This window comes from Podarcis pityusensis, assembly GCF_964106645.2.
Source record: "Podarcis pityusensis genome assembly, chromosome: 5".
Taxonomy (NCBI): Eukaryota; Metazoa; Chordata; class Lepidosauria; order Squamata; family Lacertidae; genus Podarcis; species Podarcis pityusensis.
This window is the reverse complement of record NC_138032.1, coordinates 91,120,647-91,139,532: the sequence shown is the minus strand read 5'-3', so window position 1 is coordinate 91,139,532 and position 18,886 is coordinate 91,120,647. Positions and strand designations below refer to the sequence as shown.

General features: G+C 42.9%; 1 protein-coding gene across 3 annotated transcripts in view; it reads right to left on the bottom strand.

Moving 5' to 3' along the window:
* The window catches only part of LETM1 (leucine zipper and EF-hand containing transmembrane protein 1), a 31,674-nt gene extending 13,726 nt beyond the window's left edge, over positions 1-17,948 (bottom strand). For 2 of the 3 annotated variants that reach the window (XM_081005483.1, XM_081005485.1), the window contains exons 1-10: positions 17,756-17,947; positions 14,082-14,139; positions 12,341-12,797; positions 8,698-8,841; positions 8,437-8,574; positions 5,822-6,025; positions 5,365-5,484; positions 3,816-3,947; positions 3,307-3,486; positions 1,985-2,137 (exon numbers count right to left, since the gene is read on the bottom strand). In XM_081005483.1, coding sequence (XP_080861609.1) covers positions 1,985-2,137; positions 3,307-3,486; positions 3,816-3,947; positions 5,365-5,484; positions 5,822-6,025; positions 8,437-8,574; positions 8,698-8,841; positions 12,341-12,797; positions 14,082-14,139; positions 17,756-17,834 — 1,665 coding nt within the window. In that variant the 5' untranslated portion in view covers positions 17,835-17,947. Of the gene's footprint in view, positions 1-1,984; positions 2,138-3,306; positions 3,487-3,815; positions 3,948-5,364; positions 5,485-5,821; positions 6,026-8,436; positions 8,575-8,697; positions 8,842-12,340; positions 12,798-14,081; positions 14,140-17,755 lie in introns of all 3 variants that reach the window. The other variant, XM_081005484.1, reaches the window with a different exon arrangement.
* Positions 17,949-18,886: the final 938 nt, after the last annotated feature.

Here is an 18,886-nt window from a genome sequence, read left to right as displayed (position 1 = left end):
GCAAGAGAGAAAAGGCAGCAATTGTGTTGTGCCTTTTTCTTGTCAGTACTTATTTTTCTCCGCACTGCCTAGCATAACTAAGCCTGCTTCTGGGGGGCTGAGAAAGAGGAGAAGATGGAAATTTGCTAGAAAAAGTAAAGGATAGTGCTTGTGGAGAAAGAGGCACATTAAGTTTTCCAGTAAGAAATTTCATCAAAATACTAAAGCCTAAAATAAGGGTGGGGGGGGGTGGATCCTAGAATTCTCACACGCTTATACAAGTGTCCAGGCCAAGTGACATCACAGGAGGATCACTTAGACCAGTGTTTTTCAAAGTTGGGTCTCCAGCTGTTGTTGGACTACAACTCCCATCATCCCTGGCCACTGGCCCTGCTAGCTAGGGATGATGGGAGTTGTATTCTGACATCAGCTAGAGGCCCAACTTTGAGAAACACAGACTTGTGTCTAAGACAACTATTGGGCACATCAGAGTTTAGAATTTAACAGAAATTATATTGCTCTTAAGCCATTTTACTACTTCTAGTAGGTGCTTTTAAAGTTCAAGTTTTCAATGTTCCAGAAATAAAAAAGCATTCCTAACCTTAACACATAGCCACCACAGCCATGTTTCAAACTTTGCAGCATGAAAATAACAAGAACTAATAAGTAGACATCCATGTTCTTACGACTACTTCTATGCAAGAGGTACACAATTACTAAATTATAAGCTATGAAGTACACCAGTGGTGGCCAACTCTTTTTGGAAAATGTACCACAAGTTAATTGCAAACTAGTTGATAGGGTCACTTTTTATGCCATAACTAGGTTCACATGACCTTCAGAAGAACCACAATCTCCCACAGCCTCCGGGCCCAAGTTGGCTACCCATGAAGTACGCTATACAGAATGCTAAACTATACTATACAAGATTACTACACAACAAGAGCAAATATATATTATGCACTGTGATTAATTTATAAATATTAGAAAAAGCTAATCAATCTAGTTAAGAATATGATACAGAAACCTCCATGTCAAATCTTCCATATCTACTAACCCAGATAGTACATTTCAAGGAAGTGTGAATTCTTGCTATTGTTGAAACAGAGCTAAGCCGGCAGGATTAACCCATAAAACCACAACTGTTGTTGTTTTTTAAGTGGGTGCTGAAGAATCTAAATGAAAAATACCAAATGAAGATCTCTTTCAAGTCAATATACTCTTCACTGGGGAATATTAAGACTAGTGGAAAGAATTGAAAGAGTCTCCTAACCACTCAGGTTTGGAAGTAGCCTAACCACCTTATTTTAATTATTTTAACCAGTTCTTGAGCAAAGAGGCTTCCCAAAATCTATAGCTTAGAATGTGTGGGCCTTGTTGGACTCCCAATGAGCAGAAATGATGGGAGATAACAGTCAGGAACACATGAAGGACTACAGGTTCCTATCCCTAATATAGACAGTAGAGAGCCTGTACCTATAATTTTTCTTAATGGACAATTTGGAGAATTTTAAACTTGTTTCAAGTGCAGTGCAGCTCTGCAACCTCCACCAAAATGATCTTTCAAAGCAACCCCAAAATGCAAGAGAGCTTGGGCACCATGAAACATACATGGAGCTCTGAATGGAAGCAATCTTAACTGAATATTGGTATATACAGGCGTACACTTAGTGTGAATCTGCATCTTTCATAACTGGATTCATTACCTAATTTAGACAGAATTAACAACCACCCCAGAGGCACTGTTCATTGCATAATTTACACAGGAGACCCAAAACGTAGTCCTGATTTACTGTCACCTGCACAGTAGCTAACTATGTCCCCAGGTTTCAGCCACTTACAATGTTCTGCAAATGAAAAACACCTGTAATTAAAAAAAACAACAGAAGCTCTTCCACAAAATCTATTGAGTTTCTTGGATGAGAGTTAATCTTGCAACAGCCCAATGTGGAAAGTATTGTGGTGCGTTGCAGTATATTCGCTCTCAGCCTTGCCCACTATTCACCTTGATGCCCTCCAATACGGGTGCTGTATCTTTCAAAGTCTCTGAATGCAGGGTCAAGTCCACCTTTGCCAGTTCTTGTTCGGTATCCACAGCTATCTTGCTCTCCTTTATATGCACAGCTGAAGTATCAAGATCTATTGCATCCACCTCCTTCTAAAACACAAAGTGACAACATCGTATGAAACCCGGAATTTAAAAACACATTTTGAACACGACCCCAAGTTCCACCTTTGAAGCTCTATGCATGGCATTTGACAGTTCCAACACATGTTCTTCATGGGGAGAGAAGGAATTATATCAGTTGTTGTCTCTGGCTGGTGAGTGGGACTAATTTCATTTCACCTTCATGTTTGCATTTGCAGGGTAGCTGAAAGGGCAGGAAAGAGGAGGAGTTCTTGATCCACTGGGTAGTGGTACAGGTTGATGCCCCTCCCAGTGATATAATTTTTGCTGAGAGAGAGGGGAAAGAATTCTGCCAGCAGCTTTTGATTGGGGCCAGGTTGCTTCTGTATGTGCAATATAATGATCATTATTGGAAAGGCAATACAGTGGTACCTCGGATTACATACGCTTCAGGTTACATACGTTTCAGGTTACAGACTCCGCTAACCCAGAAATAGTGCTTCAGGTTAAGAACTTTGCTTCAGGATGAGAACAGAAATCATGCTCCGGCAGCACAGCAGCAGCAGGAGGCCCCATTAGCTAAAGTGGTCTTCAGATTAAGAACAGTTTCAGGTTAAGTACGGACCTCCGGAACGAATTAAGTACTTCACCCGAGGTACCACTGTATGTAAGAAGAGACTCTACAGGCAGCAGCTCCTGTAACACTAAACTCCTTTCAATCCTTTTTTTTGGGGGGGGGGTAGAAACCATACATTTTCCTCTTTCACAAAGGATTATAGAAGGTTTGTGCAGAATTGTGATACTAAAAATCAGAGCCCTTATAGTGAACCATTTTTTTTTAATTAAAAAACAGTTGGGAGTTCGGCATAAGAAGTGCTTAAAACTATCCTGTAACCAGTGCAAGCTTACAACTTCCCCCTACTTTTACATATCAAACCCCTGATCTGTGTGATTAAGCTTCTGAAACAGTTGCAGAAAAAAATGTATGCATCCAAGTGCCCCTTTGCAACGTGACCATCATATGTATTTATTATTGTATTTATTATATGTATTTATTACGTATTTGGAAGTTGCCCATTTGGAAGAAGTGCAAAATCAACTTCACAGACACTTAAGGGAGACTGGGAAAAAAGTCAATTTTAAATAAGGATGGAGTAAAGCGTTTACAACTAACACTGGTGCCTTTTTAAAGAGCCTACCCTTTCAGCGACCTGAAGAGTCTCTTTGGCCTTCTCAGCAGCTTCTGACAGCCTTTCCAATTCTTTTTCTTGGTTTTCTTTCCTAATAGCTTCTTCCTCCTGAAGGGTTGCCTCCAGTCTGGCTTTATTGTCCACTTTTTCTCCTTCCACTTCTGCCGCTTTAACTTGAGCTTCTTTGGCCTAAAACAAAAATAAAAAACCAATCAACTTTCCAGATTTTACACTGTTCTATAAGAATTTTAACAGAAGAATAAACTTAGTACTAGCAGCCTGGTCTAGCTGTTTACTTCTGCATTCTACAATTTAAGAAAGCTCCCACCAATCCTATGCTGCTCACTCACACAGGGTGAAAGAAGAGTAATACTTAAAAGTGCAAAATGGGCCATCCCCAGCACTAGAATTATACTACAGTGAATATACTGGCTGTAGCAGAGAAAGCCCCCTAAGGAACAAAGATTTTTGATTTAATGGTGTTAACAGAACGTAGTTGCAATTTAAATAAGACATACCACACTTTCAGGTAGTGTTTGCAGGGTTGTTTTAAGCTGGTCAGCTGGTGAAAGAGTATCTGGAAGGTACATAGCTCTGGATAAAATAAGCAGTGAAGTTGGGATTTCCTGGTTCAGATGCAAGTCTAACCACTGCAATTAAAAGATAAAGTATTAGAACAGTACATCTTTCTGCACTCCAAAACACTTATGAACTGGGTAAATCAACCTTAATCCATTTATTTTTCAACTGCTAGTGAACTTCTGAATAAAAGTGCTGCTCATCAAGGATTTGGGGCAGGAGAATATCATGTTAAACAGATATCTGATAACAGATAGTCTTTCCTAGGTAAACAACTCTCAGTGTGGGACACTGAGTTTGCGGCAAGTATATTTGCCTCATAGCAACATACCTGCTCAATGCAAAGATTGTGGACATCACAGGACTAGGAGGGTTGGAATGGTATGACAGTGGGGTAGGAGAGCAGAAAAAATGACAACATAGTTCACATCTGGCAACCAATGGGTAGACGAGCCTAAAAAGCTTGGGACACTAATTTTCACGGCCCTCTTGTGGCTAAGGCGTCAACTTTGGAAGTGTTGGAAGGCCTTTGCTCTAGGAAGCTTAGTTTGGTCAGAACAGAGTATACATTTCTAGGTTTAATGCTAAATACATTACTTCTGGTACAACCTCTCCTCCTCCCGGAGGGGAGGGATTGTGACCGGGAACTGGTTCCCGCGATGCGCAGGGGGCGTTCCGGTCCCTGCTTGCCACTGTCGCGCCACACCCCCTGGAACGGCACCCAATCGGGTGGCAGCTCGGGGGCGTGGTTTAGTCGCTCAAATGCGGCCGTGCCAGCTTTCCCCGCCATTGCGCTGCCGGAATTCTTCAAGTCACCCACCCACCACTCCCTTTAGTGCGTAGGTTCTCGCTTGACCTTGCTATAGACCTATGGTTGGTCGCCTTGGTTGTCCGGGGGGCCTAGTAGGAGTTTTTTCCCAATTGGCAAATTGGCACCAGCCTCTTGGGTTTTTTCGCCTACCTCGTAGCAATCGTCACAACTTTCTCAGTATTTGGCGGTTAGGCATTGGAATGTGTTGTTGGTGTGTGGAAGGGCAGGGTGTGGCCATCGCCTATCCCTTCACTCATGGGTATTCCGTTGAAGGAATCCAGTGGTCATGGATCCTGTCCGATGCCCTGCGTGGTTGGAGGCCATGGCACGACCCCCGGTGACATCAGGGGAGAGCTTATAGTTGTATTTGCATCAACAGGCTCCCCCTACTGGTGGTTAACCCTAGACAGACTCACCCCCCTCCGAGTGGGTGGAGTCAAAATTTAGTGTTGGTCCAATGCCTAAGCCAATACCTCTCACATGCTGTAATCAATAAAGTTGTGGCCTTTTCTAGCCCATTAACCTTATATACTGTGTCCACGTGTCTTTATTATTCATGAGCGGGAGGCGGGTCCTCGAATCACAAATGAAGGACCAAGAGGCAATGCCAAAACACACACAGCACGAGCTGCTTTGGGGTGATCAAAAGCTCATGTCCCTTCTTTCTTCATCAGTACCTGCTTAAGCTGATCCCTCAAACGGTCTTCTGTTACGCCAAGTGCTCTCATGCCTCTTGCACGACATGCTGCTTGTAGCTCTTTAACCGTCAGGCTATCCACATTTTCCTCAGCGATCAGCTAGACAGACACAAATATCAATAACTATACTCATCACTGTGAAGAAATTATCTTTGTCACCTAATAATACAATCATTACGAGAAAGCAGGATATCATTACAGGATGGAATTCGGTTTAGTGCCAAACAAGGGCTGCCAAGAATGTTCTAATCAACTGTTCTATGTTTCGTGGTAAGATTATAGCTGCCCCATAGCAAGTCTAATTGTGAAAAAGACCCAACATTCCCAGATGAATGAAATTCTGCATTCCACAATGCAGTTGCTTAAAGTAATTTTAAAAGCCATTAGAAACAACAGAAGCAACTGGAAAATTTGTAGCAAAAGGGAATTCTCTTACTTTATCATCTGCTTTTATAGATCTCAACCTCATTATTAGCTGAAAACGTAGAAAATTATTTGTCCCGATTGACTGAAGTTCTAACAGTTTACAGAGAGCAACCAATTGAGGTCTTGTGAGATTATCAAGGGTTAGCTCATCTTCAAATAGTTTAGAGAATCGTAAAATTTCTTCATTGCTTGGTCTTTCACCAGTTTCACGGATCTGAAAGTAGAAAACACATGTTATAAGACTTAAAGCTACATTCCCTCAACTTTTATTTAAGAAATGTGCAGTTCTTTAATAACATATGGGATAAGTCTCAGTCTCATGACTCCACACTTATGTAATTTGGAATCAAGTGAAAAATTCAGTTTTCCTTTGAAGCAACGGCCATAGCACCTACATATAACTCTATCAGACAAGCAAGAAGAATTGCCACCATTCAAGTACGCATCCCAGCCAGGCACTTAAGGAGGATGCAGAGCAGGCCCAGAGAACACAGGTCTTAGGTTTCCCACCCTCGTTGACCAATTCATGCCAAAGCAGGAAGTTCACAGCTACAACATCCATGGTAGGCTGTTATCCGACCTCTGCTTAAAAGCCTCTACACAAAAGGAAAAGGGTTATTCGCTACTGCTGCTAGATTTTTGATACACTGAGAATAGGAAGTGCAATGCAGGTGGCAATCACTGACAACCCCAACTCCAGTCTGAACGTTCTGTAGCTGGACAAAGGCAAGCACACATTTGAGTGGGGCAGGCCATAAGCTAGAAGGCTGTACTGAATGAAGCAGTGTTGTCATCTTAAATTGGTTGTTAACCAGACTGGACAAGCTGTATTTCAACAGTTTTGAAAATGGGGGCTTATGCATGGAAGAACACTATATGTGCTCTTTACATTTTTAAAAATCTGAAGCTATCTATTTTTTAAGTAACCTGTAGCAGTTCAAAGTATTTGGGTCCCCTATCCTGCAATTCTCTTTTAAATGCCTACCATTTTCATTTACCGTATTTTTCGCCCTATAGGACGCACTTTTTCCCCTCCAAAAATGAAGGGGAAATCTGCACCGGACATTCAGCTTCCGAAAATCATTCAAAAACTGGAACACTCTTCCGGGTTTCGATCGTTCGGGAACCGATTTGTTCAGGAGCCAAGGCGTTCGGCTTCCAAGATACGACTATATTTGAGTACAGTGAAGTTAGGAATGCAGATATACCGTATTTTCGCCCTATAGGATGCACTTTTCCCCCTCCAAAAATGAAGGGGAAATGTGTGTGTGCCCTATGGGGCAAATACAGGCTTTCGCTGAAGCTTGGAGAGCGAGAGGGGTCGGTGCGCACCGACCCCTCTCGCTCTCCAGGCTTCAGGAAGCTATCCGCAGCGTGGGGAGCCCTACGGGAACTCCTGCAGGGCTCCCTAGGCTGCGGATAGCAGCCTGCCGCCCGGCGCTACGAACCCCCTGAAGCAGAGCGCCCCGCGCGCCAGGCAGACATCCGCAGCATGGGGAGCCCTGCGGGAACTCCCGCTGGGCTCTCCATGCTGCGGATAGCAGCCTGCCGCCCGGCGCGCGGGGCGCCCTGAAGCAGAGCTCCCCTTCTCTCAGTAAACAGCAGCACCCCTGCTGCCAGGAAGCCAGTGTCATTAATCTTCCCCACAGAGTAAATCACTTCTGGTGACCAGAAACCACAACCAACTGCCTTGGAGGTCTGATAGCTGAATCCACTGGAAATGAAGAGGGATTCAGCATAGATAGCTCTAAGGAGGAGGACAAAAGGCTGTCAAACTCTGAACCTAAAACTTTTGGACGGGGAGCAAGTCAACCCACCAATCACCAAAAACTCCCATTGGAAAAATTTAAAGAAATAATTTGGTGCGATTCAACAGTGCATGGCTTCAAGCCTGACTACCATCTCTAATGGTATAAAATACGTTTGGCAAGGATACAAGAAAGTACAGTGGTACCTCGGGTTACGTACTTAATTTGTTCTGGAGGTCCGTTCTTAACCTGAAACTGTTCTTAACCTGAAGCACCACTTTAGCCGCACCGCCGCCGCGTGATTTCTGTTCTCATCCTGAAGCAAAGTTCTTAACCTGAAGCACTATTTCTGGGTTAGCGGAGTCTGTAACCTGAAGCGTATGTAACCTGAAGCGTATGTAACCCGAGGTACCACTGTACCTTTTCAGTAGTCATGCCTAGGGTTTGAAACTCTCTCCCAAGGAGGCATGTTTAGTGCCTTTCACCAGCATTAAAGAGCCAGTGAAATCAAAAATCCAAACTCTCTAAATTCCCACCAGCAAATGGAGGCCTTCTTGTCTGGGCAAGTCTTTAGACCGCCGGATTTGTTTTTCTGCTTCTGATTTTTGATTGGCTGCTCTTCTTACACACCTGCACTTGCTTTCAATTAGTCTTTTTAATTGCGGTTGTATGTGGCTTTTTGACATTAACTTCTATACTGCATTATATATTACTGTTGTTCAACACCTTGGGTGCTTAATGCAGAAAGGCAAAGTATGAGTGAAACCTAATGTTGTGGAAACCCCCTGGAGTAAATTTTGAAGCAGCTGCAGGGAGAAAGAAGGTGGTGAAGTCCCATTTCACTAATACACCATCAGTAAAAAAAGGAATATTTTACCTTTTGAAAGAAGGTGGAAAAATCTTTAGTAACATTGCCTTTGGCTGCTTTATTTTTTAAGGCGATCTCTTCAATGGTATCTTGAAGAAATTTAGCCAGTTCAAGCTTCACTCTAAGCTCTTTCTTCAATCTCTCTTCCTAAGAAGTAAATAACAAATTGGGTTCCATGACGGAAAAAAAGTGGAATACAACTGGAATTTAATCAATAAGAACATCTGTTTTGCCACAAAGTATTAAACTGCTGATTCATATTTTAGTTACCTTCTTAGACTTTGTCTCAAATGTTGAAGGGAGCATATTGGGGAACAGCTTTAAAGCTACGGGAAGCAGGAATTCCATGAAAGGAACAACAAGAAAGACTAGGAAAGGGACCAACCGAAAGAGATCAGCACATATTCGAAGGAACTGTAAGCAACAAATAAGCAAGGAGATTAGTAACCATAAAAACAAGTCAATATGACATAGCATGTCATCCATAGTATGATATTTATTTGTATTCTGCATTATTTTCCAACAACCTTTGGTATATAGAAAAACCATCTTAACATCAATTTGTTAGAAGATAATGAACTGAATTGCAAGGTAATATTTTTGCACTCCTTGCTTTAACACTGTTACATTCAAATCAGCTTTCATTTTAAACCAGACTCCTTTCTCCTTAATTTACAAATTGAAATGTTCGCTTTTTGCTTATGATGTAAAGTCTCTTATATATGTATTTCAACTACAATAGTTGAAGCAGTGGTGTGGTAGTTATTACTGAATACAACTATTTTATCTATGGCTTTGAGTAAGTAAAATGAAGAAATTTACAATTGTAAAAGTTAGAGAAAGGAGGCAACTAATAAACACATTGAACTTTTAAGCACTGAGCTCTATATAGTCAATCTTTCAGTTTGACATTCGTTAACACTAGCTAATATTAGCCCTGGACCAGTCTGAGGGCAATAGTGCCTTCTCTGGCTGCCTCTTTCCTCCCTGCTCTGGGCGCTGGCAGCCGAGGGAGCTGCAGCAGTTTCACCCCAGTGCCTCACAGGGCCGGGGGCCAATGCTCCTTGCTTCCATGTACTGGGGGCAGAGAGAGCTCTGGTGGTTTCAGGTTCAATGCTCCTTCCTTTTCAACATCACGATATATCACTATACTGTGATGTTTACCTGGTGATACATTGCAAAATTGAAAAGCTGGTGTCGCCCAGCCCTAGTTATTTCGTAGATCAACTCAATAGGGTCCTTAGATTCTTTAAACTCTTGTGGACATAGTGGTTTGGATGCTAGCTTGCTTTCTAGAAATAAAACAGAGATAGAATCACACAACCAGACTATCCTCTGGCGCTCCCTAAAAATCTACTACTGAGAGATGGGGAATCCCTGGGAATGGTGCAGCATTGTATAGTGGTTAGAGTGTTGGCCCATGACCTGTAAGACCAGGGTTCAAATTCCCAGTTGGTCATGAAGCTCACTGGGTGGCCTTGGACCATTCACTCTCTCTCAGCCTAACCTACCTCACAGGGTTGTTCTGGAGATTAAAACAAGAGGGACAGAACCAAATACATCACCTTGAAGAAAAGGGTAGGATATAAACACCATAGATAATAATAAATACAGGTGTTGGAGGGGACTGTAGATGGAAGGTGAACTTGCTCCTCCTTGCACAAACAGAAATGCAACTTGGGTTGAAGCCATTATATGAAATGTTGTTTTTTTTAAAAAAAATATTAAATAGTAGTTTTAAATGTATTTTAGTCTAACCCCAACATCTTTTAAATCACTATATACTTCAGGTGTATGCATAGGTTGTATACATTGAAAGAAAGAAAAATACAAATCGTTCAACTGTTAACTTTAGTTTGCTATTACCTCTAATAAGAGGTAAAGAACAAGAGCGAGTCACTAGAATGGATGCACAAAAAAGCACTGTTACCTGTTAACAGTGTTAAAGAAATAAATGCATAGCAATTTTCTTTACAACAGTAAAAGCAAGAGAACCAGTGTCAAAGATGCAGAACTTGTGGCTAGTCAGAAGTTGTCAGATTATAGCTTCCATCATCCCTGAACTCTGGCCATGCCAGCTGGGAGATGAAGTCCAGCATCTGGAGAGTCACAGGTTCTCCGTGGCTGAGCCATATAAGGGAACACTTGATGATGGAGTCCCCAACATGCACTATTAGAGTTTTCCCTTGTACTGTATGATTTTTAAATACTGAATGATGTGTTGAAATGAAAATGTGAAATCTTAAGCCTAAATTTGCAAAATGAGAAGTGATAGTGCCTCGGAAACTGTATGCTATGACAAATAGTTTCCAGTGTCATGACAATGCTGCAAGCAAAAATTTCTGAAACCAGTGTTCGAAACTCCCATTGTTCTAGGAGCATTTTGCAACAGGGAATTTCAGTAGTGCAAGCAGTTTCTGGGCTCTGGGCGCAGTACTGCGTCTACAATTTCAGATTAAAACTGCAGGGTGGAAGGAAAGGAGGAACCTTTTCTGCCTCCCCCACTTCCAGCCACTCTCTGAAGACTGGAGAAGAGACCCTCTTAAGAATATTAGGGGGGTGGGCAGGGGAAGGACAAGACCATGTAAAAAATGAACATAATATTTTAGCTGTAGTTGATTCATTTTCAACTTTGTATTCTGGTTATAAAAAAGCACATCCAGACATTCATTGTTACGTCCATAACCTACATTTAAAGTACCACTTAGATCCTAGCTTTCATTTCTAAGTTTCTAACACGGTCTGAAACTATTCAACTGTTCAGAACATAAAAATAAAACTACAAAATTATAGATATTTAATCTAGTGAACAATTATTGCAATAGACTCGATTTTTGTTTTTCGATATGTAAAAATGTACAGCAATTTAAGCAGCAATCCTATACCCACTTACCTGGTAGGAAGCCCCATTGAACTGAACAGGGCTCACTTCTGAAAAGCATTATGTGGAGTAGCATAGCTAAAGAATATACAGATAACCTGCAGTTTACACTGATTTCACTTGTGTAGAAGCTTCCCAGGGTCCTCCTGTGACTGTCCCTGAGCCCAGTAAACAGCCCTCTGCCTTGTGGAGGGGCAGTTTGGGAGTTCCTGTCTTTATGTGATTTTGTGTTTACATGTGGACCCCTAGAACTGAACCCTCACGTAAGCTGTGAGTTACCTGTACACCACTGAGGGCAAGTAGCTTAAGGACACTGGTCACTCAATATTTTTCTACCATGGGGTAGAAAAATTGTGCACACTTTTCTGGGTAAGAATATGCAAGCGATGTTCTGCTCCATTTAAATGCATATAGAAGCTGCTTTGTACAGTACACAGAAAAACCAAACACTTCAACAAATGTTCATGATGCTTTGTACAGCCATTTAAGGGGGAAAATGCATAAGCAGCCTCGGTCCAGTATACCTGAAGGAGCGTCTCCACCCCCATTGTTCTGCCTGGACATGAGGTCCAGCGCCGAGGGCCTTCTGACGGTTGAAGTAGCTTCGGGTTGAGCATTTTCGGGTTGCGCTCTGTGGCGACCCAGAAGTAATGGAACGCGTTACTTCCGGGTTTCACCCCTCGCACATGCGCAGACGCTCAAAATGACGTCACACGCATGCACGGAAGCGGCGAATCGCAACCCACGCAGACACAGGTTGCGTTCGCATCCAGAGGTACCACTGTATTTTAATATTTTGTTGGAAGCCGCCCAGAGTGGCTGGGGAAACCCAGATGGGCAGGGTATAAATATTAATAAATATTATTATTATTAATTATTTCAACCAGTGATATTCAAGGTGATGTGCATTTACTGGCAAAAATGTTTCAATAATATATTGCTAATGTCACTCTGTATAAACAATAAAACTGTTAACTCAGCTTTTAAGACATCTAAAATTGAATCACCGAAACAATACAATGGATTCAGTACCTGTCTCCGTTCTCGGCGGGATAAAGTGCTGCCATGAAGAATTCTCCAGAGCATCCTTGCAGCAATTTTTGTATCAATCCACAACAATCGAAAGCCATGATAGTAGTGCTTCAGTTCATCAACAATTCTCTGTCCTATAGATTTTTTAACTATGCTTTCTTCTACTGTTGGGCTATAAATTGGGCCCCCTTCTTCCAGTTTCTTATTTTTATCCTTGAGAGACTTAAGCGACTTTTCTACCACGGAGTCATCATAACGGGGTTGTGAAGAATGCCACTGCCGTACTGGAAGATAACATGGCCCCAAAACACCTCCATTAGCAGTCGGTGACCACAGGTCAAACGATCTCAAAGCTGTAAAGTGCCTTTGTCCTGATCCTTCAGTCCGATTGTAATCCCCTTTTGCAAAGCAAACGTAAACAGGAGAGGCACTAGTGCAATATTTAAAATGAGCTGTCCTGTAAAAAAAGAAGTGAGTGTTTGTATTTACATGGCACATCGTACTCCACAATTCTTCGCATTTACCTTTACCCTATGAGTATACAAAACTAAGATAGTGATATGAAGGACCATCCAAAAAGATTTGTATGAGTGGAGATATAAACCCAACACTCTTTCCACTACACCTTAAAGGCCCTCTGACAAAATCTATTCTGCTAAAAGACTTGCACACCAGATCACAACTATCAAGTTCTTGTTTCATGCTTGACAAGTTTACAGCTTCGTTTAGCAAAGTGTGTTATATTAGGATTTACTCCAAACCTACAGAAAAGTTTGAAGCAAGATGAAATGCCTTTTACTTAGAATTCAGCAGCTAGAATTCACTCTCTCCGGACTATTACTTACAGCTGGGAATGGGAACCTCCGCCCCATTCTTGGCCTACCAAGGGGCTCAATGGGGCCCATGAGGACACTTTCCACAAACTGTACCTGACCTGTAATCAGGTGGTATCACTGGTCTTGGCAACTTAAAAGGAAAGCACAGGGAAATTCCTACCCTATGAAGGGGGAGGTACTGGTGACCACAGATTAATAGGCTTGTTTAAAAAGGCCAGAAAGTTTGAGGAGCATTTCAATATATCCAGTTCAGTTTAAGCACTTATTTTATATACAGGCACACCCCCATTTCATGTGCATTCCACTCATGTGCAACTGCATTTATGCATGCTGTCACAAAATAACTGATTTGAACCAGGATATGCTACCAAAATGGCACGAAAAGAGTAGAAGAAATGGAGAGCAGGGGCAGCAACATTATTTCTTGGGGGTAGGGGAGAAACTAGATAAGAAACCATGTCCAGCAACTTCCAAGACTAACAGGGAGAACGCCGAAAGGCCTCGCAGTGGTGCTGGGCCCCAGGAGCCACCTATCCCCAATTCAACTTTCCAGTCACCAGAGGCAGGCAGGGCACATGAGTAGAACAGCACATTGCTGCCCAGGGAAGGTGGGTAGAATCTGCTGAGAGAGCCGCTTCCCAGCCTCTCTCAACACCACTCTCACCACTTTACGTGATTTCACATATACAAGTGGAGTCTGGGAACATAACCCATGTGCAAGTAGGGGGACGCCTGTAATCATTTCTACTGTGGATGTCTGCATGATTAATTTGTTTCCTCATACGTTATGAGGAAAACAAACTAATCTCTAACTTTTTGAACTATTGGGGAAACTCAGTTACTTTGGATTATTTATGATCAGCATCCCATTGAGGGAAAGTGATCTTCTGAATATGTTTACTTACGTATGATTTATTAGCCTCAGGGATGCACAGCTAAAACAAGCACGGTTTTCCAAATGACCTAGAAGTAAAAAAAAAATAAAAAAGAGTCTGTAAACCAGTAGATTGCAATACAATACATTGACCATTTGTAGCGGCACCAACAACAAAATATCTTTGTTCAATACTACTACACCACTGCAAACAGAAACATTAATATGTTGTATGCTCAGGACAGGTTACAAGAAGCCTTCAGGAGACTGGGTGATGAGCAAAGAAAGCAGATTATTCAAATAAAACTATATCGTAAGTCTCAAAGCCCAGCAATAACAGCAGCAAATGATTCAGTTTGATTTCATTTAATTTTTAACTTGTACACTCTCTTTCCTATAAAAATTTTCAATAGAACTAAAAACAGGTTGTCAAAATTCAAGAATTCATTTCACATTCAAGATTATAAACTAGAATCAACAAACAGAACAAAATCACCCCATCAATTGCAAAATGTTAAATCAGTTGCACTGTAGTGCCTCTCACTCTCCAAAACATTATACATTTTATGTTTCTAGAAGCTATACTGTATGTCGTTCAAATATTAATTTTAAAATTATATATGTGGATAATTATTTAAATACCTGTGGTTAGGCAACTGTATGTATTGTCTTTATATGTAGTTTTAATATATGAATGATACACACTTATACTGAGATGTGCTCTGCTTTATTTGTTTTTAAAAATGGATTTTTAATTATTATTTATTTTGCAATTTGTTTTTTAATGTCAGTCTACAGTTACACCTTGCAATACTTAAGGCATAGCCATTAGTGGATAACAGACCATTCTTAGAAGCACTTAAGGCTACTTAAGAAGCACATACAAGATAAGATTAGCAATGAGATTCTAAGGGGATTTTAGAAAGAAAACAAGTGATTATCTTATTAAAGCTGAAAAAACACACAATAAAACTAATAAGAAAAATATGCAGACCACAACAAAATGCAATCAAACAAAGCCAGTGTATGGCATACAACTGTTAGTATAAGGAAAAGGCAGGAGACAGAAATGCTTCTAAATTAGATCTGAGGATTAGTCACACTAGGAATACTCTGCAACTGCACATGTGCCATGTTTCACCTGAGATTTGGCACCTCACACAAAGCCTAGAGTAAACAGAAAGGCACGAGAGTGTCTGAAGTTTTCTACTGTTTAAAAATAAATACGTTTGTAGCCTTCATTGTTGCAGATATCTTTAAAGTCTTCAAAAGGATATCGTGTTGAAGTGATAACATTTCTGTATCATGAATGACTAAATGCATAGCCTAGACACTTTTCCACCTAATTATCACCAGACACTAAGTCACATCACAAAGACTAGTTCTATAGGTCTCAGACATTAATTACACCACAAAGTATGTACATTCAGAAGTCTGTTCCCAGTAATCTTTGAGATATATTTTATACACCCATCAGTTTAATGGTCCCCAGATCAAAGTTCACTGAACACTTCACCTGAAGGAGTCATTGAATCATATTTTCAAAGGTTTCATAAAGAAGCTGCACTTAGAACAGTGAATAGAGGATTAACTAGTGCCATGCCAGTCCACCAGCTCCATCTTGCACTCTCCAGCTGCAATCATTAGGCTGGGGACCTCTATTCCAATGGCTTCATAATGAAATTCATCTTTAAGCTTCTGAATAATGACTGCAGCCCAAGGTGTGTACCTCCTTAAAGAGAACATGCCTCCTATGAGACTCACAACTTACCTAGACTAGCAGCTACTAGCATGGGGACTGGGAATGAAACAGTGAAACTGCAATTGACTGGTGCTCAAATTCAGAGTGTCAATAACCTTCATAACGTTAAGCCTAGAAGCATTCCAAGGCTTTGCTTCATGCTATTATTTTACTTATTTGATCCCTACATGGCTATTTTTGGACATCACAGCAACCTGAATTGTACTAGAACACCAGACTCAATATTAACTCCAGGGTGCATCACCATTCCTTCTCACCTGCATAAAGGCACAACAGAATGCAAACTATCCCACAAGCAAAGACCTGTATAATATGCACTATACCAATAACCTAAGCTGAAGATGGCAACACACTCCACCAATCACATCAAGAGATATTAATATTGCAATATTGCACAATAATGCATTGCACCTAAAGCCATCTTAATGCAGAGTCAGGTCATAAACCTCTATTGCCCAGTTCCAGGCACTCTGGAGAGCCAGTGGTGGCAGAGTGATTAGTGGCAGACTAGGACCTGCGAGAGACCAGGGCTCAAATCCCCCCACTCAGCCATGAAGCTCTCTAGGTAAACTTGGGGTCCAGTTGCTGCCTCTCAACCTAACTCTACCTCACAGGGTGGTGGTGAGGAAGGAAGGAGGTGAATTTATTATTATTATTATTATTATTATTATTATTATTAATACTACGCCCATCTGGCTTGGTTTCCCCAACCACTCCAGGCAGCTTCCAACAGAGGAGTAAAAACAGATTAAAACTTCAAACATTAAAAACTTCCCTAAACAGGGCTGCCTTCAGATGTCTTATCAAAGTCAGATAGTTGTTTATCTCCTTAACATATGATGGGAGGGTGTTCCACAGGGCAGGTGCCACTACCGTGAAGGCCCTCTGCCTGGTTTCCTGTAATCTCACTTCTTGCAGTGAGGGAACCGCCAGAAGGCCCTTGGAGGTGGACCTCAGTGTCCGAGCTGAACAATGGGGGTGGAGACGCTCCTTCAGGTATACTGGGCCGAGGCCATTTAGGGCTTTAAAGAGAATGAAGGCACAGGAACAAGGCTGGCCGTTTAGCGATTTAAAAGTCAGTTCCCTCACTGCAAGAAGTGAGATTACAGGAAACCAGGCAGGGGCCTTTGAATTGTGCTGGGAAACATACTGGGAGCCAATGCAGGTCTTGAAGGACCGGTGTAATATGGTCTCGGCAGCCACTCCCAGTCACCAGTCTGGCTGCCGCATTCTGGATTGGTTGTAGTTTCCAGGTCACCTTCAAAGGTAGCCCCACATAGAGCGCATTGCAGTAGTCCAAGCGGGAGATAACCAGAGCATGCACCACTCTGGCGAGACAGTCTGCGGGCAGAACCACCCAACTCCACCTCCAGCTCTTTGGAGAAAAGGGTGGGATATAAAGGCAGTGCAAGGCAATCAGCCACACTCTGGCAGCAGCTCTCTGGAGACTCAGGCACAAGAGACCAGAGTTCAAATCCCGCTCAGGCATGAAAGCTCACTGGGGTGACCTTGGCAGCCTGTCAACTCAACTCTACCTCACAGGGTTGTTCTTGTAGCCGGGATTAAATGAGTAAGAGGGAGCAAAGCTCCTCGGAGAAAACGGTGGGATATAAATCCAAGTAGTAAGTAAGTAAACAAATAAACAAACACGCTGTGACAGCAGCCTTTCCAAACTATGGGTCACCGGTGGTTGTTGGACTACGACTCCCATGATTCCTAGCTATCACGGCCGGCGGTGGGGGACGATGGGAGTTGTAGTTCCTCAACACCCGGAACGGTTACCGGCGCCGGAGGCTCAGGGCCTTCTCGAAGCCACGATGAGGGGGCTCTAAGGCTGACTTCTTGCAGCCGCTCCCCCTCACGGAGCCCCCCCCCACCGGCGCCAGGCCCGGCTGTCCCCACCGCTTTCCTTCTCCCGCTCCCCGGTCCGACGCCGCCCTCACCGGCCTCGGGCTCCCAGCGCAGGCGCCTGGGGACGGAGCAGGCGCCCCGGCCGCAGCGCGCCAGCAGCACGAACGCCATCTCTCCAGCCGCAGGACGAGGCTGCCGGTCCGGCCTAGAGAGCCGCGTCCGCTCGCTCGCCTCGCCGGGCCACTTTTCTCCTCAGGAGCCGCCCGCGCGGGGTGGAGACGGAGCCAGGTGCATGCTGGGAGAGGGAGTCTTCCGAGGGAGGGGAGAAGCGGCGCACGCCGGGAAGCGGAGCCCGGCGGCTCGAAGCGATTCCCGCGGAATCCCGTTGGACGGCCGAGTGGCCAATCGGAGCCGCCGGCTCCCGATACGCTGAGCCCGAGGCCGCGCCTGGAGGCTCCGGGGCGGCTCCGGGCGCCATTTTTGTCTTTTTACCTCATCCCTTGAGGGGAAGCGGCGGTTTCCTCACGGGGAGCGGGAAAATTTATAGAGGCGGCTGCAATGGGATGCCTCTCCCCGCCTAAACTTAAGGGCGGCAGGAAACTCCGGGGGGGGGGTCATTGTTTTGTTCGTTACTGCGTTATGTTAGGATTACTGTATTATTATTATTACATTTGTAGCCTCTTTTTCCTCCTTGTAGCCCATGGTTTTCACAACATTATAAACAAACAAACATAAATCATAGCTTTATTGAAAATTACACTTATTAACATTTTTAGGTGACTTCCTCACTTCCCCTTGGTTGAATTTCATTGCATATCCTTTTAACGGTTTTCCAAATCACAGTTCTTATAAAATTTAACTTAAACATTAACATCCTTAGATCTTCACATTATGAAATTAAACATATTAACATCAATAAAATCCTAAGCCAATTAAGTATCTGCAAGCTGTTTTCAGTTAATTTAACTTAACATATTTAACGAAGTAATCATTAAATTTAATCCACTCTTGATACTCCTTCTGGTCGCGGACTCTTCCAGTTAGGTCGGCTAGCTCCGAAAAATCCATCATCTTCATCTGCCATTCTTCTATTGCTGGTAATTCTTGGGTGTAGCCCGTGTTTAGCTTCACAACAATGACCCTGTGGCACAGGCTAGGCCGAGAGAGGCAATGGACATCACACCCAGCGAGCTTCAAGGGAACATTTGAACCCAGGGCTCTCC